General features: G+C 40.9%; 2 protein-coding genes across 2 annotated transcripts in view; one reads left to right on the plus strand and one right to left on the minus strand.

Moving 5' to 3' along the window:
* Window positions 1-1,048: 1,048 nt before the first annotated feature.
* Window positions 1,049-24,786, minus strand: slc13a4 (solute carrier family 13 member 4; the record flags this gene model as incomplete). Its single annotated transcript, XM_083935613.1, has 16 exons — window positions 24,562-24,786; window positions 16,100-16,228; window positions 11,747-11,883; window positions 11,477-11,652; window positions 11,176-11,239; window positions 10,244-10,283; window positions 10,068-10,142; window positions 9,768-9,952; window positions 5,346-5,465; window positions 4,895-4,996; window positions 4,515-4,616; window positions 4,186-4,298; window positions 2,500-2,621; window positions 2,024-2,185; window positions 1,419-1,556; window positions 1,049-1,186 (listed from the first exon to the last, which is right to left on the minus strand). The coding sequence occupies exons 1-16, from the start codon at window positions 24,682-24,684 to the stop codon at window positions 1,049-1,051; spliced, it is 1,926 nt and encodes a 641-aa protein (XP_083791739.1). The 5' UTR covers window positions 24,685-24,786.
* LOC310962988 (uncharacterized protein) overlaps window positions 24,676-25,716 on the plus strand; it is a 40,386-nt gene continuing 39,345 nt past the window's right edge. The window contains exon 1 of the mRNA XM_083935614.1: window positions 24,676-24,793. The gene's annotated coding sequence lies outside the window, so the exon portion shown is untranslated. The remainder of the gene's footprint in view (window positions 24,794-25,716) is intronic.

A 25,716-nucleotide genomic window follows, 5' to 3' on the forward strand; every position in this document is an offset into this window, starting at 1 on the left:
TCATATTATAAGACACCGGGTACATAACTCTATGTATACAGTACATTATCAGCCATGGCAGAAGCCTCTTTTCATGCATTTTTCATGCTTTAATGCAGCCGCTAGAGCTCTCCTTTACTCTGGACACTCAGTGCAGCCGATTAGAGCCAGACAGATATATTTTTTAAATGAAAACCTTTTTTTTTCAGATGATATAATGCAGAAAACAATGCTTTGCATAATTTAGAAATGTCATAGCTATTTATTTTCATTTGATTTATTTAAATGTTTAGCAATTGACTGATACTGAACATGCAGTACTATTAAGATAGTTGTTTTCTTTTTATTTTCTGCGTTTATTTAGAATCGGTTGAAAATGTAATTAATTGTACATATGAAGTATAATAATGTCAATATTCTAGCAGTCTTCTGAGCACCTTATCGGTTATCATGATTTTCTTTACCCTAAAATTGGTCTCAGTATTAATCGGGCCCCAAAACTCTTAGCACACCTGTCACAAGCTCATCATTCTGCAATGTATACGATCTGGTTAATGAGCAATACATTCAAGCGCAGCATGCAGTAAAAAGAGGCTTACTTACTACGGCAATATAGCTTATTTCTATCTAAATATCAACTAATCAATAGGACAAGGCACTTATCATTGTTTCTATTATAAATCAAAATATCAGTTTCCTGATCACCACATGCAGCTTTTAGTCATATCTTCAGAATCTACATCCAACTCTCTTAACGGAGGTATTCAAAAAAGTTTTTGCTGGAGGTCGGAGCTCCCTGTGGGCACTTTGATGAAGGCATTCTGCATTCCTTGTAATGCCCCCTTGTGGCTAATACAAATATAATTCTGATTAGGTAACTGTTTTTCACTCTCTTCTTTTTCTTCTTCTTCTTCTTCTTCTCAGTTCCATTTGACTCCGTCTAAGAAGGGCTGACTTTTGAGCAAGAACGTCCTCTTGACGTCATCTTCTTGTTGTCTTTCTTTACAGAAACACTGCCCCTGTCTCTTTCTTTCTCTCTCTCTGTCTTTCAGTGATTCACTCCCAGTGGTTATAAGCTCCCGGTGACGTTCCTGGCCACTGCCCAGGCTGGGAACTCATTTAGGTTGAAAAGAGGAACCCCCCACGTAGTGATGGCCAACATCACCACCGCCACACCGATCAGGTTCACCCCGAAGCCTGCTTTCACCTGGAGGAGGGGAAGGGGAAAAATCAAGAGTAAATGTTAAATATATAGTTTATGAGCATTCACCTATCTACCAATAAATATCAGATTCAGGCTCAGCAAGAGTTAAGAATTGTAATCCTTCTGATTACAGAAAACAACTCTGACACACTATTCTGGAGCCTTTGGATGTCGCAGGTGCAGAAAGAGCATGTGACTGTGTGTGTGTGTGTGTGGGTGTGTGTGCACTGCGTACCATGTCGCTGATCTTCACGTGGCCGTAACTGAAGACGATGGCGTTGGGGGGGTTCCCCACTGGAAGCATGACCCCGAATGACACGCACATGGTGGACGGGATCAAAGTGTGGAGGGGGTTGATGCGCAGAGTCTCTGACTGGAAGGAGGGAAGTGGGTGAAGAAGAACAAAGGACGAAAAGAGAGAGAGAGAGAGAGAGAGAGAGAGAGAGAGAGAGAGAGAGAGAGAGAGAGAGAGAGAAGGAGAAGAAGATGGAGAGCGTCAGAAACAGGCACTGGTGGATTATGAGCCAATGGGCCCCAGGGCACAGACATGCAAGAGGCCCCCCACTCTGTCAATGTAGGAACAAGTCACCCAAGTTCAAATAGTGTACTTTTAGTCATTTTGGGTCTCTTTGTGGTCATCGTGCACTTATCTTTAGACGATTTTCTCTGTGGTCATTTTGTTCCCCTTTGTGGTCATTTTACGTCTATTTTAGTTGTTTTGTATGTCTTTGTAATTGTTTTGCATTCTTTTTAGACATTTCACGTTTCAATGACGTCGTTTAGTTTCTCTCTGTGTTGTCTTTTTTTTTGTCACTGCATGTGAGGTGGTGTGTGTCGTACCAGTGCTGACAGGATGGGCAGGAAGACGGTGAGAGTTGCCGGGTTGGAGGCGAACTCTGTGACCGCTGACACCAACAGGCAGGCCAGCAGGGTGACGGCCCACGGAGGAAGACCGCTCATGGGCTCCAGCTGTCTGCCGATCCACACCGACAGGCCTGACACCTGCACACACACACACACACACACACACACACACACACACACACACACACACACACACACACACACACACACACACACACACACACACACACACACACACACACACACACACACACACACACACACACACACACACACATACTTAACCCCATGCTGAAACATGTCTACCTCAAGTCCTTCATTTAAATCAAGACGGTTCAGACAGCCCGTAACAGATTAGAGCTCCTAACCTGAGGCTTTACTTGAAGATAGAAATGGCCCCCAACCCTCAATAATAGTGTGATACATACATGAACACATGCATTTCGCAGTACCTTGCATCCAGCAGCCAGTGCATAGCCTCCTCCAACCAGGATGACGATCTCCCACGGCATCAGTCTCTGGAAGTCCTTCCAGGTGATCATTGGAGCCAGCGGGTCAGACTCTGAACTGTGATCTGATGGTTTAAAAACACAGAAAATATGTCAGTACAGCCGGAGTACTAATGAGGTAACCTATTGCCTGATTAAAGAAGCATTAAATCATCTTGATGTTTAATATTTTTGGATAATATTTAGTGTTTTTTTTTATTTTTATAAAACAAAGTTCATCATATTTTGGTGTATATTGTGTATGTTAAATATATAAATATATATTGCGTATGTTAAATATAAAAATACATTTTTGTGAGGCTTTATTTTACAGGTAATTTCTGAATTTTTATTTAATTTAATTAACTTGATTTTTTATTTCTAAGGAAGTTTCCAGAAAACAACAACATAATTTGATACTTATGACTGAAAGAAAATTAAGAGCTCCTTCTGAATCTAAGTTAATATTAATGAATTAGAAATGTATTGTTGTAAATAAACTGGTGTGCATTGACTTAGGACCGCCTAATCTAATTTAATTAATGACAAGTCGAACAGTATTTTCTGTTTCTTTCAGAAAACAATTAAGGACCCAAAAAATAAAGAGTTGCCACATTTTCTGAAGCATTACATAGAGCTTAAATGTCCTGTTATAATACAAAAAAAGTCAAATTGTTGAACATAATTCTGTCCAGTGTATGCGTTTACCTCTTTGTGTCTTCATAAAGACCTATGTCTTGCAGCTGTTTGCATGCCTCTCATAGATTATGGCATTTAGAGGTTTGTTCACTGAAGAGTGTCGGCACTAGAACACCATGTGTTGAGCAGCACAGCAAAATACAACAAATGTCAGAATTTTGTGCAAGAGTTTTTCAAACTCTTGCTTAACTGTGGAAAACACCGGTGACTGAAGTTGAAGTGTTTTCTGTCAAAGCAAAGGTTTCTCTGACCTGCTGCAGCACACAGGTAATAGATCAACCTGCATACTATTGAAACAGCAGCTGTATGGAACAGCGCAAGGAGTCTGTGTGTTGGGGCATTCCCATGCTCATCAGATCCTCTCGTTCTTCTGACTTTGGCTTGTTCATGGACTTGAAGTCGTAATGTTAACATTGATGCTACAAAGAAGATGCCTTGTTTTTTTTTTATTGCTCAGAGCGTTTGAACAACACTTTAATTGCTGTTTCCAGTGTTTATTTCCAGCTTGAAGCTTTATATTAGTTACAGTACATTTCCTAAAACCACTTAAAATTTGCTTTACCTGACTTGTTATCACGGTTAATGCTAATAAAGTGGACCAGCTACAACCATGTTACAGGTCACATGTGAGCAGACATTGATACGCAATACAAGAATTAATAAAAAGTTAATTACCATTAACCAAACATTTACTTTTGTCTGTGTCCCAATAATAATACTCAATTTGAATAAAGCAAAAAATGTATACATCCCATTTTTTTATTAACCCAAACTTAAATTATGTGTGTGTTTCTGTTGTGTGTTCCTTTGAGAACCAGATGAATGAATTAAACCACATCACCTGCAGTGTCATGTTTGGACCCTGAACCCCACTTGTCTGGTGCTGGAGATAAACCAAGAGTAGTACAGCTAGATCAAAAACCGAAAGTTGGACGAGTACACGGTGCTGACCTGTGTTCCGAAAACTGGAGGAGGAGGAGGAGGAGAAGGGTCGCCTGGCAGGGATGAGGAAGAGCAGGAAGCCCAGAAGGACAGACACTGTTGCGTCGGTCCTGTAGCCTTTCCTGAGAGGGAAAACAACGACAGATATAAAAGAGGCAGGAGAGAGAAGACCTCTTAAACTCTTTGTAGTTATCGTGTAAACTGTAATTGGGGTGCTGATACTGTGTGCATACTTAGAGTATCTCTGTGCATCTGTGTGTGTGTGTGTGTGTGTGTGTGTGAGAGACAGTCTGTGTCTGATCTGTAATATTATGTGTTGCAACATTATGTGTACTAACTTCTCAAAAAGAGATGTCCAGCCAGGCACAAAACCAGGCTCTCTGGTGAACCACAGCAGAGTCATCAGGATGAAGAAAATGCCGGTCACCACCTCTGGGTAACTGGGACACACACAAACACACACACACACACACACACATACACAGAAACCAGAAAGCATATGGGCAACAATTACATGAGTGATAACATGATTTTGTCACAATGTCATGTATAGGGGGGTTGAGTAACACACAAATAAGCATGTTACTGCCAAAAGTCTTAAAGCAACATTATGTAATCAATTATTTTACCTTAAAACAAAATAAAAGTGGAAAAGATCATTTATACATATCATACATGAATATAGCCTCAAACATTTAAGTGAAACACGGGTACACACCTGATGGGTCCCAGTTTGGCGTACTCCTCATGGATCCTCTTCTCTGACAGCATCTCTCTCCTGGTTTTGCGTTTCTTACTCAACGAGCATGTTTCCCTGAAGCTGAAAACACACAACAACCAAAGCAGCAACATAAACCACACAGTGACCTCACCAGCTCGGTTTTCGCAGCCACAGGACACCAAAAGGCGCCGCGGTTCAACAGCGGGCAGACAGGGGATTATCATGAGTCTATAATGATGAGATGCATTAATCCTGCCCAGCAGGTAAGAAGGGGGCAAGAGGAATACGCACACCAACATAATCACACTGTAGAGTACGATACAATCTGTAACACACGAACCCAAACACGCAAACACACACACACACACACGCACACACACACACACACACACACACACACACACACACACACACACACACACACACACACACACACACACACACTCACTTGCAGCCAAGGAAGAGGAAGTGCAGCCACAGCCAGGTGAGGACCAGCATGATGATAGCGATGGGGAAGCTGAAGATGAACCACGTGCCAAAGTTTATCACCTTTGCATCTGGGTAACGACTGAAAGACAAAGAGAGAGTTAGTTTGGAAGGTCTGCGTGTGTGTGTGTGTGTGTGTGTGTGTGTGTGTGTGTGTGTGTGTGTGTGTGTGTGTGTGTGTGTGTGTGTGTGTGTGTGTGTGTGTAGGCTGTTACTTATTTTATTCAATGCTTGCTAGAAATGACATTTGTAGCAGGAAGGAAGAGGCCTGATGGGATATGTGGTCCAGTACAGGGCTGGTCACCAGCAACGAGGTCTATCATTTAATAACAGTCACATTGGTTTGATATGTGGATTTGCTGATGTTTAAATAATACACCACCCAGTCTCTTTAAAGTCTGAACCTTGTGACCTCAGATGACAGCATCTTATCTGAGTTAAAAAGAACCATTTATCTCCATCAGCCGCCTACCTTGAACTCTGCTCTCTGGTCAGTTTGCTTTACTGACAGCTGCTATAATTACTATCTGCTTATCTGTGCAGCAGCACAGCTGACTCTCCACACCGATAAGACGCGAGTCAGCAGCAATCCAATGTAAGATGATAACCGCTGCAAAAAGACGATGCTCTGTGTGCTCTCCAGGTGTTCTGGGGATTTCTAGTATGGTTTATTTCTTTTTAATTAATATATGATAAGAGATGGCAATGAACATCCATCCATCCATCCATCTTCAACCGCTTGTCGGGGCCGAAGCCAATTGCAGCTGACATCGGGCGTGAGGCGGGGTACACCCTGGACAGGACGCCAGTCTATCACAGGGCCCAAAGAGACAAACACAGACATACAACCATTCACACTCACATTCACAACTACGGGCAATTTAGAGTCATTGGTTAACCTAACACGTGCATGTTTTTGGACTGTGGGAGGAAGCCGGAGAACCTGGAGAGAACCCACGCAGACACAGGGCGAACATGCAAACTCCACACAGAAGGGCCCCAGCCGGGATTCGAACCAGGAACCCCCTTGCTGTGCCGCCCTGATGGCAATTAACATTACTAATGTAAATAAACATACATTCAAATTTTGCAGGACAGTATGTGTTCAATGCTACCAGCACTATTTATGCTTAGTGTATTTCCTCGAGAGCTCCACTTCATGGACAGCAGGGGCCACAGAGGTCACTGACTCGTCCACACACACCATCAAAGTCACTGTCAGCGGAGGCCCAGTAAGAAATGTTTGCACAGATGAAAGTCAAGCTTGTTATTTTTGGTTGTATGGTAGGGGTCCGAATTAACGACTGTCTGTGCATCGAACCAGTGGTCATTAAGCTTTAACAGAGCACTCCACGGTCTCCACTGTTGTGTCATTCAAAGTACTGCCAGAGCAATATACCAGAGGGCCGATATTGGCCTATCAAAGACATACATCCGTACTGATGTATATGTGGTTTGATATGCACTGATAGGAAAATTCCATTTTACAGAACATATAATGCAGGAAAAGATGCTTGGGGTGATATAGAAATGGTGTAATTAGGTAGTTTGTCCAGCAGAGCGTGGTCAGCATTTGACTGATACTGAACATACGGTACTGATCTTTATTTAGTTATCTATTTTATCTGTTATCGTTCTTTAGTTTCTCTCTCATTTCTAGAATTGGTTGACAATGCACTACATTGTATATACAATGTAAAGGTCTATTTTCATTGCAGCTCAAAACTTGCACTATATCAGCCCTCATAATCGGTTAATTTTTCCCTCTAAGATCAGTATCGGTCTCAGATATCTCATATCGGTCGGGCCCTAATTAGAGACGATGATGATGATAAAGTGTGTTTGCTCAGACACGCTTCACCGAGCTCTCTGCTGTATGGATACTAAGCAGGGTAAAGGTGACATTCAGGGAGGATGATCGACCGACTACCTTCAATAAACTCAGTGATCCATCCCCATCGATTACTTCATTTCAGTTCATTTATATGGAAGAAAGCACAAAAACATATTGGGACACTGAGATTTTTGAATCACAGTAAAGCAATACCACCAAACTAGTGATGCAGCACTAGTTTTATATACAAAAACTATAGCCTTGAAGCAACAGCAACTGATGTGAGCAAGAAGCTTCGACTTTATTATTGCATACACTGTCAAAATGGATCAACAAAGATTGATGTCAAGCCTATTGAAAAATGCTGAGCATGCAACTATGTGTTTGCTTGACCTTGTCGTACTAGCATGGACTTGTTGCATACAAAGACTTGGACTGACTGACCTGAACACACACACAAACACCAAGCTAATTTAACAGGTCCCCCTCACTCATAGAATTCCACCTATTTTTGTACTCTAGTTTTTCAGTTCTGTGCATCGTCTTTCTGATGCATCGTGTCCTCAAAATTCAAGCTCAATGGGAGTATTGGGGGGGGGATTTTCATATTCACTGCTTGGATTGATTGCTATTCTTTGTAAAGTCACTCAAGGGTTACAAGTACTACTGCACACACACACACACACACAAACCTGACCTTTGTCCAACAAGCTGCCGCATGAAGGAGGCCATTCTGCCAGGCTTAGTGCTGCGACTGGAGGAAATCGGCTCTGTCAGGAGTGCAGGGTCTGATTAGTTTGATCTCAGACCTGCGAGCCCCGCCAGACACTGCATTAACATGAACTGTCTCAGCCTGACCAGCACAGCAGCCAAAAAATCAGTCAGGCTGTAAATATGAGTAAATCACACCCGCTGCACGTGTGGCTGCAACATAGGCATACTGCGCAGACGATTCTGTAGTACTAGACGGACTGTCACAGAGTATAGACCCTTTCAAGGATGTAAACATAAACATTCCAAAACATTCCTAGTTTATTTCCTGTTGCAGTGAATGTGAATGGCTTCAACTGACAGGAAGTTACCAAGACGGTTGCCTAGCAATGGTATTAATATAGAGGGACTTTCAACTGGGAAAACCAACAACAAAGGCTTTCGAACCAATAACTACACAACTGGACATGTTCCAACAGCAATGTGTTCTAAAATTATTACAACATCAGACATGCACTGTGTACATTTTATATACACTGCTAACTAGCTAAATGCTATAATTTCAGGGAAAGCTGTAATCTTGGTTGTAGATGTTCATTTCTCCCCAATACCAGATCACAGTCCTGCTGAAACATTTCAAGTTTCATCAAGTGTGTAGTTTTTTGTTTAGAAGCCTTTCTTGGTAATTTTACACACTAGAAAAGTGCTGCTGTAACGTTACTCAACAGTCTTTCTACTGCTAATTAAGTTACATGTAGCTACATGCTAACATCTGTTATCTTGGTTGCCCATGTTGTTAATTTATCCTCATTTTCTGATCGCATTGCTTCTAGAACATGGTTGATTATGTAGTTTTTGGTATAGATGCCTTCGTTGGTGATTTTTCACATTAGAAAATGCTGCTATAAAATAAGGCTACTCATAAGAATTTTTGCTAACTGGGTTACATGCAGCTACATGCTAAAATCAGGGAAAGCTGTAATCTTGGTTGCCCATGTTGTTAATGTGTCCTCATTTTCTGATCACATTCCTGCTGGAGCATGTTTGTGTAGATTTTGGTTTAGAAGCCTTTATTTGCGTTTTCACAGTAAAAGCGACACTATAGGGCAGAGCCGGTACGATTGAAACACGGGACGAATTAAACACAGCGATTTTCTGACACGTCACATTTGGTCAGTAGGTGCAGCATGCAAGACTGACCAACGCCATGAATTATCATGTGATGGCGTCATACCGTTCAAAACGAACATGTTTTTGAACGAGGAAAGGAAAATCTTTCGTGCTGTGTTTTTTTTGTAATAAACCTTTGTGTTTTTTGTTTATGCTTAAATAACATGACTTTACAACAGATGAATTAGTACTTTAACATGTTCTAAAGTGTGCAGTGTCAGAGTTTTGAAGTTTAAAGGCAAGAATTTAATTGAATTTAGAATTTAATGTCATGTGTAATTGCGGCCACATTGCGTGATCAAAACCTTCATGTTGACATTGCCAATGACGCACAGGACAAAAACATTTTTTGACCTATTTATATTGTGAGAAATTATGTGAAATTTTAGCAATAATAGTGTATAAAAGTGTTTCAATCAACCCATCTCTCCCCTCCTCCATTATCTAAAGTCAGTCTAACCATCTGTTGAAGCCTTGCTTGTGTTGACGTCGACATGTCCAGCAGGTGTGATCGACTATCTACCGTATATATGTGGGTTGAGATGGCGTCTACTGGAGTGAATATCAGACCAAAACACCTGTCTGATACCAGTTCTTTACTCTCACTGTCAGTGGATGGAGGATGCTTGTTGACCGAGAACATTTTGAACTGACTGCATGTGTACCTACTTGTTAAACTGCTCAGCAAAGATGAGGTTGGTTGACGTGCCTGTGATGGTGATGAGGCCGCCGATTGTGGCAGCGTAGGTGATGCTGAGCGACAGGCATTTACAGATCATGTGATCCCTCTTAGTGGGATACTGGGAGTCTCTCCTTGCTCTCACCCGCTTCACGTTTGGGATTTCGATTGCAACCTGAGAGAGTGAGGAGAACGTTGCAAATGAAAGGGAAATATCACCGACCTTTCATTACACGTAACTGGTCACACGTCCACCTCGTTAACCTGTGAGTGTGTCTGTCTGTGTTCACCTGCGGCAGGTGTCCGTTGGTGTGCCTGTTAGAAATTGGCATCAGACCCAAACCATTCACCTCCCCAGTCTGCACCTGAGAACAAGAGCAAGAAACTCAGAGAAAAATACTTCACTTACGTTATAGAATTGCTCATTTTTTGACTCCTGTGTACTGTAAGCCTCCGTGGGTCTCACCTCACTGAGAGTAGAGAGTTCCTGTTTTGTGCAGTTACTGCTGGAGGAGGAAGATAAGAGAAAATGAAGACTTCACAAAGGATGATTGGGGTTACAATTAAAGCTGATGATCAAAAGCAGGAGATGATAATTCTGAGAAGCGGTGTACAAAGGAAGTTCATATAAAAAAAGACAAGAAATATCTAAGAAAGGGACATTTAAAATGTACTTTAAAATCAAACAAAGTGGTGAAAACAAATGAAATAACATTAAAGAGAAATAGTAGGTGTTTGATTTGATGGTTTGAAAAAACGTTTAACTGTACTGACTAAATAAAAGTCACATCAGGGTCCACGCAACACTGAAACGACTGCAGGAGCACAGGAGCAGCCAAACTTTCTGTGCAGTGAGCAGTTTTCCATTCACACTAAACAATGTTTCCCCTTATAATCCTACAGGATCTAATGCTTTACACATTAAGGTAAGGATTACACAATACAGAATCAATAAATACGGCAAAAGAGGAGAAAGCAAGCCATCAGAAACTAAAAATACATCAGAGAACAATGTCAAAGAATTAGAAAATAAAGACAATATGATACAAGTCTAATAATTAAAATGATAAAATCCTAGAATATGTAATAAATTGTAGTAATTTAGTAATGTTTTATTGGGCATCAATCTTGCGTTTACGTGCATATTGTCGGTATTTATATTTGTCAGTATAATTACGTACAGTTTATACTGTATATATGTGTATTTTTTCACACACTGCTGGTACAAAAAAAAGTGATCCATTAAGACACATTGTAAGTCTCTCCAGGCCAAAGTTGGACTGTGGTACACATAGGGAATTACAGGTAACTGCAATCCAGAAAGAAAACGAGGAACACTGATACCTCACAGAGTATATGCTCACACACGCACGCACGCACACACACACACACACATACCTGTCATTGCGATAGAGCAGCTCTAGCTGGTTTTTGTACAGGTTCCCTTCTTTGTCTGAAACAGCTGCAGACAACAACATTCATCATAAGTGTGTGATGGGAGAACTGCAACACACTGAAAGTGTTCTGTTGTTCTGTAACAGTTGGATCCATAATCTATTTTCTTTCATTCAACATACATTTCAACAGATTTCTGACTTGAATTTACTACTGCTACATCGGTTTAATGTCAAAGTTTTTTTTTGCAAAGAAGTTTTTATAGTTCAGTGACCTGCCCCTGTGGTGACAGAGCCAGGCGTACCGCTGTCCTCCTCAGGGGCCTCAGCGGTTTCAGAGTCAGCATGGCTGTCTGCCAGGCCCGTGCAGATCAGCTGCTGCAGGACAGCCTCGGCTATGGGCATCACCATGGCTGTGGTGGACGTGTTGCTGAGCCACATAGACAGAAACACTGTGCAGCACATGAAGCCCAGCACCAACCTGGTTGGGAGAGAGGGACACCGAATGAATGAGGGGCACTCTCAACAGGCTTTAGTGTGTGTAGCGACTGTGTGAAACCGTGTGTCCTGCTCACATGCCAGGCTTGGCCCCTGCAATCATCACCATGCGCAGAGCGATGCGTTTGTGCAGGTTCCACTTCTCAATCGAGGCTGCCAGGCAGATGACTCCCATCAGCAGCAGAGTGGTGTCTTTACAGTACTCTGCTGCCACCTAAACACACACACAGAGGCACGTTTCAAAATACAAGTTTAGAAAATGTCATCGTATTAAACGACTTTTGGTCAATGACACAAGATTAAATTTAGGATGAATAAACAGCATGAGATGAGGGAGTGATGAGGCCTCTTGCTTTCCCTCCTTCACCCACTTCCCCACTTCACCCTCCTTCGTCTTAATCAACACTTACAGTTTGCCATTTGTTCTTTTTAATCTGCTCTACTTCCCGACCACAGGGTTCACGGCCTCACAGTGTTGTATAAGTCTGCGTCTCCTCACCTCTCACCTAAAACCTGCTGCACTTCCTCCTGCTGGACATTTTAACACACGCACTCTCTTTCTCTTTCCTTTCCACATACTAAAAGAAAAAGCTGTGCTCCTCACCCTCCATATTAACTCTCAAAATTGTAAAAGTTACCTAAAAGAGCAGTTTTCCAGACTTCCTTGATATATACATGATGTCTAATTAGAAAAGTACAGGTATAACACAAAGGGCATTATGGGACCAACAGAATGCAATGTGGCTCTTCTTTTTTGCTTTTTTTTTTTGGAAGAAAGTCTTAGACTTGAAATTAGAAAGGTAGGACTATTTCAAGCAGAGATTATTGCTTGCTACAGCCTGGATAAAAGAATTAGTAAGAGGCAGTAAGTAAGATTACAATATTTAAATGCTCACTGATAACTAATGTAAGACATAAGTTCCAGGTTTGACAGACAAAATAAATGCACAATATACAGACTGTCCAACTTATAGTTCCTTGTCTCACCAGTGTCAGTGATACTCATTAAGAAACCCTGTTAATCAGTTCTTATTACCAGGCTCGTCATCTACGCTGGTATGGTTTTCATCTTGAGAGTTTGTATGTGTCCTTAGAGCTGGTTTTGAGTCTTTGCCAGGTATTTAAATGTCTGTCCTTCCACCAGCTTTTGGTCATATTTTGTCACCACAATAGCATCACAACTGTCCAAGATTCAGTCACTAATCAAGGCTGAGTTCAAAGATGGCTGTGGTACAAGCAAGGGTAGAGGAAGTAGAGGGGTAGATAGAGGTAAGAGGCCATTGCCCCACCACTTTACACTCCTTGTTGGATTTGGCATTATACTTTCAGGGTCTTTACAGTGAATACGTACAAACTGTGGCAGCCGATTAACATAAGATGCCAGCATTAAAACAATCAATAGAAAGAGGTGTTAATCATTTCAGTCAAGAACTTTAGTTGTATGTATTAAACACATTAATGTGCTATTTAGGCATTCTGCCAGAAGTGGGTTCATTTGGCAAAGTGGGGGTGTTGTTAGGGGAGATTGGGAGTACGATAATAAACTGAAAATGTTGCATAAAGCTCTCTGCTGGCATATTTACAGCACACCATCACAAGAGGCTTACAGCAGTGTTAACAGGCAGCTTTGTCACTGTTTGTCAATGCGATTTGGTCATATGAGGCGTACAGCTCACTTTTTATGTAATGCTGATAAGAAAGGTGAAGAAGGGGGGGGGGGGTGAGTTCAACGGAGAGGAAACGTGTCTTTCTAGTATGAAAAAGAAGGGACGCTCATCATCAGGGAAGCCAATCAAATCTAACCTGGATGCAGACTTGGCGGTGGGGATGAAAGTGTGTGAATGTACTCGGAGATAAAAGAACACCGAGAAACATTTCAGTGGGATAATGATGATGAGCACCAGGTTAATGGAGTCACGGCTGATAAAATCTGAGTGAATCGTAAAAACTCCCACGGAAACTCGTAGACATGGAGGTGGATCTGAGCCCTTGAAATAGACTTTCAGAGCACAGAAAGGCCTTTCAGTCTGGGATTACTGTACATCTGCACGTACAGTAATCTGACCAGCTGACTATTACTTCCAACACAGTAACACGCCATGACAACCAGATATCCCAACATCACTGGTTCCCTGCATTGCCGACAAGCCTTACATGGTCAAGCCCTTCAGATATACTGCACTGTAACAGAGCCCTTGTTTCCCCTTCATGCATGGATTCTTCTCAAAACCTTAAGATTAAAGTTTTACATCCTTTACAAAAAACTGAGATGTTGTGAAAAACAATATATGCTGAATATGTATCCGCAGTTATCAAATGGGCTGTGCTCTACAACATGTAAATGGAAACATCAATGGTACACTTCTATACGTACACCATGTCAACAAAAACATTTCACCATAGGGCGGCTGTGGCTCATTTGGTCCAAACGGTCGGCGGTTCAATCCCAGCCCTTGCCTACTTGTGTCATGGTCGTTGTGTCCTTGGGCAAGACACTTTACCCACCTTGCCCCGTGTGAATGAGTATGACTGATGTATGTTTGAAGAGGTGGTCGGCCGTAGGCGCTGATTAGCAGCCAGCTGTGACTACTATAGGAGTTTACCACCACCACGTATGTCTGTGTGACTGAATGGAACCTGGACTTTGTAAAGCGCCTTGATATGATCTTATATAAATCCAAGCCATTATTATTCAGCTCAACAGAGTTCAACATTGGCTATGCATGCACACCAACTTGCAACCTAAAAAAAAAATACCTAAATAACTCTCAATATTGCAGCTAAAATCTCCAAAGTCTCCATGTCTCAGCTCCAGTATCATTATAACGTAATTTGGGTTGAAGCAATCGGAATTTTCTGATTACATGGCAATTTCTGCTATCACACTGATTTCTATTGGCTATTGACGTAGCCATTGTGAAGAGATAATGTTATCAGCGGCAACATTATTTCTCTATTGGAAGGGAGAGCGCAGTGGGAGGAGGGGCCATTCAAATCTTTATCAGGCTGTCTAAAGCCCCTTTCACACATGCACTGCAAAGCTGAACTTATCTAGACCCGGAGGAGCTGTTTGCGAGAATGCAAATGTACAAATCAGTCAGACTAAACATTAAACAGACTTTAGCCTTTACTCAGCTTCCTGGTAAAAAGCCTGCGTAACATCTGATTGCGCTCAGGAGTGAATAATCTCTATAAACAGATTCTGGATAGGAATGTAGAATAGGCAAACAGACAAGCGGAAGTGATCTAGTTTCCATTTGTAGTCTGTATTGTAGTATTTACCAATCACGTCTGAGTAAGCTCTGGTTGAATACAGTCTGTGTGGAGTGCAAACGAGGCAGAATGCATTGGCCGCCATGCAATCATGGAACCCATCAGCTATCATCTGATGAAGATAAAGCTTTTCAATGGAGACGCCATCCATCAACTCCATTCTCGCGTTAGTTACTAATCGGACTGCAAACAATTACTGCTGCTCAGAAAAGGAAGTCTTGGCTGCTGCTGGCTATACTGTAAAGCCCGAAATATTAGTCTTTGCCCCCAGAGGCAAATTATCTGGTGTATGAAAGCAGCTCACTGTAGGGAGAATTTACAGGGAGCGAGTGGGCATGTTGATGACAATTCTTTGTTTTTGTCTAACTAGAATGTCTAACTGGAGACAACAAGATTTGGGCTCTTTGGTTCCAAGATCATTAGACAAGAACTTGCGCTCCGCTGGCACAGAGATGGCAGGTACAGTATCAGCAGGTGCTGCTTTGAAACAACACTCAGGTTTTTGTACAGGTGCCTGTTGGACTTCTATCCCCCCAGTGGGTTTTTTTTTGAGGACGATTGCATGGCTCACTGACACAAACTTCTAGCTCCTTTACATCCATATTTTCACACTAGTCCTCCCCGAAGAGGGTGTCCAGTGCCTAGACGTTGGGGCCCTGAGCGTCACTGCTTTCTGCCTTCATAATGTCTTGGCCTTACACAGTAACCCCGTCATGTGGGTCACAAAACTTCTCTCGGATGGTGAGACGAGTTCATTTGAAACGAGGACTTCTCGAGGAATCCATCACTCACACCCATCCCTACTACAGTGAATACTGGCCATTCATTTGTTGGGTTGGAATTAACATAAATTGTTTATGTATGGAATGTATGGTAGTGTTGCTCTGTGTCTGCTTTGTGTCACATTTATCGCAGCTTCGATTGGAGATAACAGCATGCAAGCCCTGCTAATGGGTATAGGCTAATATATAGACTATGTCACACTTTGTCTAATTTGAGTGTGTAGTTATAGTTAGCACTATAACTACATACCTTCCTGTCCTTTATCTTTTTTTGTCCTCACAAGCTCAAAGAGAATTTGAGAGATCATTTCAGCTTCTGAGAAATGTTTGGACTGAAACTCCTAACAGACAGATCAGATATCAATAGAGACTCACCTCGCTGGACTTGAGTACACCAAAGAGCGGATAGAGGAAGGCGGGTACCAAAGCAGCAGCACCGAGGGGAACAGCCTCAGACACCCAGTAGACTGCCGTCACCATCAGCACGTATGCACAGCATGCCTCCTGTTAAGTAAGAAAACACAAATGCTTCATCACCAACCAGATAAGGCACAAGTTCATATATTTTTTTATACTTCCACCAAAAGCCGAAATATTTAGACATTTTTGGCAACAATCCCGCTTTCCAAACAAAAGAGATCTGCTTCCTATACAGCGCAAATTTACATTCCTTTGTCATGAAAATCAAGTATAAAAATGACAATTTGTGATTTTACGTGGGGTATTAACTTTGGTAATGGTTATATAATATCGACATACCAGCCTCTCATACTGCTCTGTCGCAACACCAGCGAGCTTAGTGACAGGCTCTCCAACCGTAAAAAAACGAGGTAGCTTGTGACATTTGTTAAGACTTTGTGATAATTACTAAGACTTTCATTAACCTTTTACAGTTGGCACTCAAAAGTAAATTATTGTCTACAGGGTCACATACTTGCAAATGTAAACCAATAAATAGAGACACTGCAAGTATTAGTATTGTATAGTTCCCCCCAACATTACAAATAAAAGATACACATTTTTCACTTCTGCCTCATGCTGTGAGAGCTTGTAGCACTTATTATTATGTAAGAGGAAAATTCAGTATAACATCTTGCCAGCAGCGGGCCAGTTAATCTCAAATTAATAAACCCAGAGGAGGGGGGAATTAGCCACAGGGCTCCAGGATGAAGCATGTTAAGACCTATTCAGACCTCACAGGCATTCAAACCTCAGACTTTACAGGACCCAATTTAAGGACCATTTCTACATCTCTGCTGTTTAAATCAAGTCTAGTTTTATGTAAAAAAAAAAATAAATAAAAAAAAAAAAAAGGTTGTAATTTGTCACCGGGGAACAGCAGACCTTTTTTTAGAAAAGGGTCCGATGTTCCCCGCTTGTCACAAAATGGTCCTACGTTCCCCTCTGTTATTTTTTTCCAAAATCAGTGCCAAATTCCCTGGCATATAGGGTTATATAGACCCTAACCCTACCCCCTAACCCTGACCCTAATCCTAACTGTAACCCCTAACCCTAACAAAATGCTGAAATAAATTCCTAAAGGCAGAGGCTTATGCAACCGGGGAGAAGGAAGACCCTGGGAACATAGGGATGACCCCACTAAATGCTCACTCATATCATACAGTCTATGTGCTAACTTCAGCATGCAAACAATGACAATGCTAACATGCTGATGTTAAACAGTAAATTATATCTCATAATCATTGTGTTCACCATCTCAGTTTGGTGTGTTAGCATGCTAATATTTCTTTATTAGCAATAAACAGGGAATGTCATTATATCACATTGCTTCTATCAGCTGTGGCTTGGTATTGGTTTGGCTTTTATGACACATGCTGTACACAAACACACGTTCCTGTTTGAATGATTTACTGTGGATTTAACTTGGCAAGAGGAAAGAGGTGTTTCCAGGCATTAGGCACAGCTGTTTGGTCAGGCTGAAAACAGAACAAGGTGTTTGGGCTTATAAATAAGAAAGAAAATGTTACGACAATACAAATCGACATACAGTACAAACTTTACAACATCTAATCAAAAAACAAAACTTTGCATTTCTGTTTAATGCTTGTTAATCAGCATGTTGGTGTCAACCACAACTTCCCATTCAGGAAACATGAGGTAGACTGATAACAGGATTTAAGCCAAGCTAAGTGACTGTTGATCAGCCATTCACAGAAGAGTAGGAAGAGGGAAATAGAGGTTGACAAATGGACAGATGAACAGGGATGAATAAATAAAGTGGGAGGATGAGGGAGATTGATTCAATGATTCAGCAGTCACTGATCATTGATCATTGGTCTCTGTTTATCAGAAGATAGTCGCCTCACAAGAACTGAAGCTTCAATCAGATCCTCAAACATTTGCAAGTTAAATGCAAAGTGCTGGGTAAGCAGAGAGGCAGGAATGACCTAATGATGATAACCTCTGTGATAACCAGACTATACTGAGACGTGTCAGTGAGCAGAAGTCAATACATGATGGTTTTGGAATGGAGGAAAGCCTCTGTTTGCTTTGAGGTCAGAACTAAAATTGTTCTTTTTAGGATTTACATGCAGAACAGAGCTATCTGCAATCTATTTTTCCACACATTGTGCCTTATTTCAAGAAAACAAGTGAAACTGAAAAATGAAAAAGCCATTCTACCTGGAGATTCCTTTCAGATGAACTGACATTTTTAGGGACATAACGGATGCTGGAGGCACCAGCTGCTGAAACAGGCTTGAAAATGAAGGGATTTTATTTTATTCTTTTAAATCTAGGGGAAAGTTCATCTGATTTATTTTGTACTTTAAAAGAATGTGACGCTGGAGCGCCTGAGGTGAAAAGGACAGTGTTTGTGTGTGGCTGTGTAACTCAGCAGGCTACGCTAGAGGGAGAGGTGTGAGCCCTAATTGAGCTTTCTAGAACAATTACAAGTTGTGATTTTCCATCTCACACTAAAAAACATTTAAACTTATAGACATCATGCCGATGTCTCTGGCTGGCAGATAATTGACATTAACTAATCAAACTGTTCCTCTCTGATGGAGCCAGGTGTAGTTTCATGGATTTTTGTGTATCTCCATGGCCTAAACACTTCAATCAGATGAGAGGGACTCTGACAGTTTTACAGCTGACTTCTGTCTCAGCATGTAACAGAAGCCCATTGATTGTCTCATCAACTCCCTGGTTTCTGCAGATATTTGAGGAAATGGAGATGATTGGTATCTAGAAAAGACACAGTGGCTTAAGTACTCCTGATATGTAGATTGGGCCACTGAAACCTGTATTCGCTGAAACAATCAGCAGAGGGCTAAATGGAATTTTAAACTGGCAGATAACACATGTAGAGATAAAGAGACACACATACTAAATTTACTAGATTTAAGAAAGAAAAAAATACAGTGGGCAGCCGGTGGAACAGTGGTTAGAGCAGTCGCCCCATGTAAAGAGGCTGAAGGTCCTCCAGGCAGCAGCTGTGGGTTTGACTCCGACCTGCGGCCCTTTGCTGCATGTCGCCCACTCTATCAGCCCATTTCCTGTCTGTCCTATACTATCCGTTCTGACATAACACCCTTTCAAAATATGATTTCCGGGTCCAACTGCTCCGTTGAAATAAAACGGACACAACGGCCGAACATGTGAACAATTACGATCACCTCTTTCGTCAGTTAGACACCTTTTTCATCCATAAGAAAGAGGACAAATGACAATTACGTTGTTTTTTTAAAAACTCAGATCTGTTTAAACAACGGGGAACACGGCACTGCTGCGTTGTAGATTTGTACTGTAATGTCTAATGTTGTGATTTCTTTTTGTTAAAATGGATTCTTAGAAATTGGCATTTAAAAAAGTGTTCAAGAACCGGTATCAAAGTCAAGGTATCAGTATATAATATCAAAATAACCCAGCCCTACTGGTAACTGTGCGTTAACGTCACAAGGCTAGTCTGTAAAATCTGCAGAAATGCAGATTTACAGAAATATGTGCATAAAGGACTTAAATATCCCTGGAGCAACCACTGGCAGACTGCCACTGCCAACTCTATTAATAAGGGGATACAAAATGGCACAAGCATAACTTTCTGTCTAGCATCTCTCCCTCTCTCTCTGACCTGGCCTGACTGCATCCAACAGATGTTCTGTCCTGCTGCAGCTGGACACAGTGCTTCTCCAAACACACACACACACACACACACACACACACACACACACATACACACACACACACACACACACACACACACACACACACACGCACACACACACACACACACACACACACACACACACACACACACACACACACACACACACACACACACACACACACACACAGGCTCCAAACCCATGTCACATTCTTAACACAGTCTGGGGTCCCTGGTGTCGTACGGAAGCCACGTGAGGCCGAAATCCAGCGTGGTGGTAGGTGATTATATAACTTAATTGCTTGGATTGTTTCTTTCTTTTTCTTTGTAGTGAAGTTTTTTGTTCTTTTGTTTTTTCTTGGCCTCATACTGCGCCACCTACTCGTGCCAAACATCTTCCAGACCTGACATAACAGCAAGGCTCTTGTGACACAGCTGATTGGCTGACGGAGAACTTGTGAGCACGTAACAGATCCTTTGAATATTAATGATCTTACAAGAAACGCAAATACCTGTGAACAAATAAAGACACCTGTCGCCATTTTGAGATGGCGGTTGTTTAGCAAAAAACCTTATTTAACAAGCGTTGGAAAAACATTGCTGAATGTTTATATTAATGAACATGTGACTCCACAATTACTTATGACATCAACTACACGCAAACACAAATGTCACATGTTTTATTCAAATACGTTTAACCTTCAATGTTTCATTTATAACAATCTTTTCTGATGAGAATTTAGCCTATGTCACTAAGTATCACTTTCTCTGGAAAAAATTACCCTTTGAGAAAGGGTGTTTTATATAATTTTATTTTGCATCTGTATTTTCTAATCTAGGTAGCTGGAAATAAACAGGTTTGCTCTTTTTGTAAAGCCCAAGACAAATTATTTACATGCTATTTAGTATAAAAGTCTAAAATAGAAGAAAGAAACAACATACGTATACTTTAATAATGGATACTGTCTTTACTTTTGGAGATGTTTTTCCCACCTCCGATCTTTGTTTAGATTTGTTAAAAGAGGCGCAACTAGAGAAAACAGGTTATAAATCTTTTTAGTAACAGAGGGATTCTTTTTCCTTCCAGGAGGTTAAAAGAGTCTTTGGGGATTTGGGAAAAATGTTCAGAACAGCTGTGCGACGTTTTAGCTGAGAAACTGAAACTTAAAGGTTGAATATGTAGAATCTTTATTAAAAGCTTTATTTTTGAAAACAATAATAAACCCACGGGGCGTTTTGAGGGGTATAGAATGAACATATTACTTTTCCATAAAAAAATATAGTTAGTCTGAATTAATATATTTTAAAATTTTGACGGGTTTGACAATGACTTTCTGTCCCGTTCGGTTTCCACTCTACCAGCCAAAAGGGGCGGGTATTGTGGGTTGCCAGGGTTGTCTGTTGTTACAGAAACAAGGAATCATTTTGAGTTGAGAGCTAGCTAATGGATTCCACACCACTCAAAGAAAGAGTTCCAGTTGAAGAATGGCAAACGTTAAATACTGGTTTAAAATGAATTGATTAGTCCAAATGAGTCGTTCTCCTGAGTGATTCATCACTGACATGGAGCAGGCTGATTGCTGACACACTCAGCAACAAACCTGGCAACCCGACTGCTGGAATTATTTTTGGCTGTTGCGACTACGATCTTGAGACACTAGATGGCGGTGTTCTGCTCATTCTCCACGTTCAACTCTCAACACTTTGACTGGAGGTTGGGCAATCGTTTCTGCTTTCATATCATCCAATCATGGTTATTCAAGATCACTGATAGCTTTGAAACAATCAAATATTTAAGTTTTATTGCAACCAATACAGTTAAAGCCACAACATTTATAACAGAGTGTGACAAACAATTTCACAGCGTCATGTTTCGTTTAACATTATTATCTTATCTTTTATATCACAATCCAAATTGTATCCATAATGTTGACTCTTAAGGAGCACAGAGCAAATTTGGTGAGCAGGCATTTGGAGAATGAAGCTGCTGGGTGTCAGATGCATGGAAAAGAGATGATTGCCAGGTTCTACACATTATTTTGATGACGCCTTACTATCATCTTTTCATGATAGTAATTTAGTCAAATAGCCTTCGTAGAAAAAAAAGCCAATAATCAATCATCGATATACATTCAGAACAAGCCTACTCCAGTAATAATACACGAAAGGCACCGATGTGGACCATTTAGACCAGAGACAGAGCACTCTGAAAGGACATTTTCAATCTTGAGTGTGGGTTCACTGCTCGTCACCATCTTTGTCAGTCACACTCTTCTCAGGATACGTGGTGATGAAGCCGTAAGTGCTTTTCACAGGATACCACTGAACCTGGCATGAGAGCACGATGACGTGATCACACAGGTCTGAGCCTCACTAAACATGAGCCTGTCTAAACGTCCAAATCCTGCATAAACCCTTTATCCTCTGAATCTGAAAGTTTGACACAACAAACAAACTTAACAAACTGCTAAATAACATTTCATCCAGACAAAATTATGTCAGTTCATAAGCAACGTGCGAGAAAAAGAAAAGTGATTTGATGTGTTTTTACACATTATCACCCAGTATCTTTTTCGTAATCTGTCATTTAGTCTTCAGCCACTCTGAGTCTTGACACACAGAGCGACACATTTGATTCAAAAAGGAGAATTGTTGCACGGATTGGATTTATGCAGATTGAGATAATCTTATAGTTTCCACTGCAACTTTACTTGTCTGAGACGTTCATTTTCTAAAGACAGACATAAGCAACGAGGCAGAATAAGACCTTTCCAAGGGCTGTCACAGAAAACAATGCAGCTGAGCACGAGCCTGAATGAGTATCGAGTGGTTCACTCCTCTCTCCCTCTCACTGATCTCCATCTCATCAACATGTCGCGACATCACCCCTCCGCACACACAGCTCAGCTGATGAGCGCGACAGCAGGGGCAAGCATTCATCAAAACAGAGACAGTGTGCCTTTTGATTGATTCTTTCTCCCTCACACACACACACACACACACACACACACACACACACACACACACACACACACACACACACACACACACACACAGAGTGAAACCCCCATCCGGAGTGTAAAGCCATTAGCAGCAACCAGGAGTAACATCAACAGATCGACTGGATGTTGTTGTTTTTTTACTGCTGTATCGGATGTTTTCTAGGTATTTATTTGGTTCATTGTTATATTTAATAATAACTAACTAAATAACTATTTATTAAGTGTTGAAATAAAAAATAATATTGTTATAAGCCGCATGTATAGTACTTTGATATATGTTGTAAGGCTAGGTAGTATGTCTATATTGTGATATGAGATATCATAATATAGATATGTATAGACATATCATATGTCATCTTTTCCTAGTTTGAAAGGCTGCATCACAATAAAGTGATGTGATTTTCTGAACTTACCAGACAGTTTTATTATTTATATTAATTGCTTTTAGTCATTATATCCACCGTACTGATGATTCTTTATCAGAAATATCCTTGTGTAAATAATTTGTGAAAGTGCCAACAGCCAGCCATTTCATTACATTGATATAAATGTATTTGGTCAAAAGCATTGCCCCCAGACCTAATATGTTGTACTTTTTGCTATTATTGTGGGACAGTACATCAATTACCTCTAATGTGAAGATGTTGTGATACTCAGGAAGCAAGTTCTAGTTATTTTGTCTTCCAAGATTATTTGCAGTTATATCTCTTATACCTTTGAAATGTTTCTTTAGGTGATTTCTGCTCAATATGGACAATTTACTCACTTTGTCACCTTTATGATATTGCCACTTTAATTAGTTGGATTTGTCATATTCAGTGGTGAAATGTAACTACTCTAGAGCAGTACTTATACTTCACTTCATTTTGGAAGCCAATATAATAGTAGCAGTGATATTTACACTTTAATGTATCAATAATTATAATCATATACATTATTCTGAAATGGGTCATTCTGCACGAGGAGTACTTTAAAGCAGTGGTTGAAGTATCTTTCTAAAGTTAAAGTGGTGATACTACTTTACAAATACTCTGTAACAAGCAAAAGTCTTGAATTCAAAATGCACAAAAAGTTAAAAATTTATTTTGTATCATTATACAGAATGGACCATTTCAGGATATTATATTATCAGACTATAATTATTGATAGATAAATGTAAATACCACTTTAATGTTGCTGCTGTTAAAGGTGGGGATAATTGTATTTACTTTATGTAGCATACTGCTGTATGGCTAAATGTATATGCCATTTCCAATAATTTGTATCAATACTCAGAATCTGTGAGGTAAGTAGTAACTAAAGTTAGCAAATGTAATGGAGTGAAAAGTAAACATGTTCCTCTCAAATGTAGTGTAGTAGAGGTATAAAGAAGCAGAAAATGGATGTACTCAAGTACCTAAAATTGTAGCACTTAAATCCAGTTGGCCACCTGAGTAAATACACTTTCCACCACTGCTTCCAAGAAGATTTTTGAATGGAAACAGTGTTGTTCTTTTACTTAAACTATTTGAAACAGAGTATGTGTATACTGTGGTAATCCTTTTACTTAAGCTGCCTAAATGATCTGAATACCTTTCCCATCAAAGGTCGTATTTCATCACTCATCTCCATTAACATCTACCATTAAATTGCATCGTGCTCTTATTTTGAAACTCACTCCATTCTGTAGACAATAAGACAACATTAATGATGTATTTGCTTGTACTCACGCTGGTGGGGTGGATGAGCGGTAAGGGCAGCAGGGACAGCGGGATGAACACCACAACGATCAGCTTCCGCGCCGTCCACAGCTTCCTGAACACATCCATCCTGGCTGCGGCCTCTAGCCTCATGGATGACCCGGGGCTCTGGGTCGGACCGGCCTCAACTCAGCACAACCGGCTGTGAGAGTCACGAACCGGCCGACGGTGAACAGTGAGCGGACCCGAGTGTGTGTGTGAGGTGAGTGAACCGGCTTTTCTCAGTGCGGACTTTACTCCCCCCGTGTTTGACTCTCGTGCCATGCGCTCCCCCCGGGGGTCCCTCCTCTCCTCTGTGTGTGTGATGCTGAGTGGTCGTCAGGTGAGGCGGCCGGCACATTTATCAGCCTGATAGGTATGCTAATTAACCACGACTGGACCCGCCCTCTTGGGCCGCGTATGGACCAATCAGGGCTGGGTAAAGTTCGCACAAGGGCGTGTGCGTGTGAATCAAAACTGCGTGTGCACAGGAATGTGATCGGGCTAAGAGGGGAATAATGAGGGACGCACTCCAAAATCAGTAGGGATGCTGGATCCAATGGAACTCTGATGAGGTTAATGATAAATCAAATATTACAGAATCAATTCAAAATAAGGATCACACCATACCACAGCAGATTAAAAAAGGACAATGGTCATAAACTGTTTCATTGTGCATGTGTTACCAATTAAATCATGGATTAATGGTTTGAATTCATAACAATAAATTGAATGACATAATTTTAAACCCTGTAATCCTAAACAGGAAGCGCTGACACATCAACACATTTACACACCGCGGTGGAATGTAACAAAGTTGATTTATTTTTTCATCTGATGCCACTTTAGACTACATCTCAGAGGAAAATATTGCATTTTTTTTACTGCACTACATTCATCTGACGGCTTCAGTTACTTTACAAATCAAGATTTACATATAAAGAGTCTATAAGATGAGATTTGTTTGTACAAGTACGGCTGAAATGATTCGTTGATTAATCAGTTAGTTGATTTATCAGCTTTTTGGAGGATTTAAATGTTTGTTTGCACTAAATGGTGTTTACAATCAAAGTCAGTGCAAAGACATGAATCAATGTGAATTCAGGGTGGGAAAAACAAATGATGCGAACACATTGAATATGTCAA

The sequence above is a fragment of the Echiichthys vipera genome, assembly GCF_963691815.1.
Source record: "Echiichthys vipera genome assembly, chromosome: 20".
Classification (NCBI taxonomy): Eukaryota; Metazoa; Chordata; class Actinopteri; order Perciformes; family Trachinidae; genus Echiichthys; species Echiichthys vipera.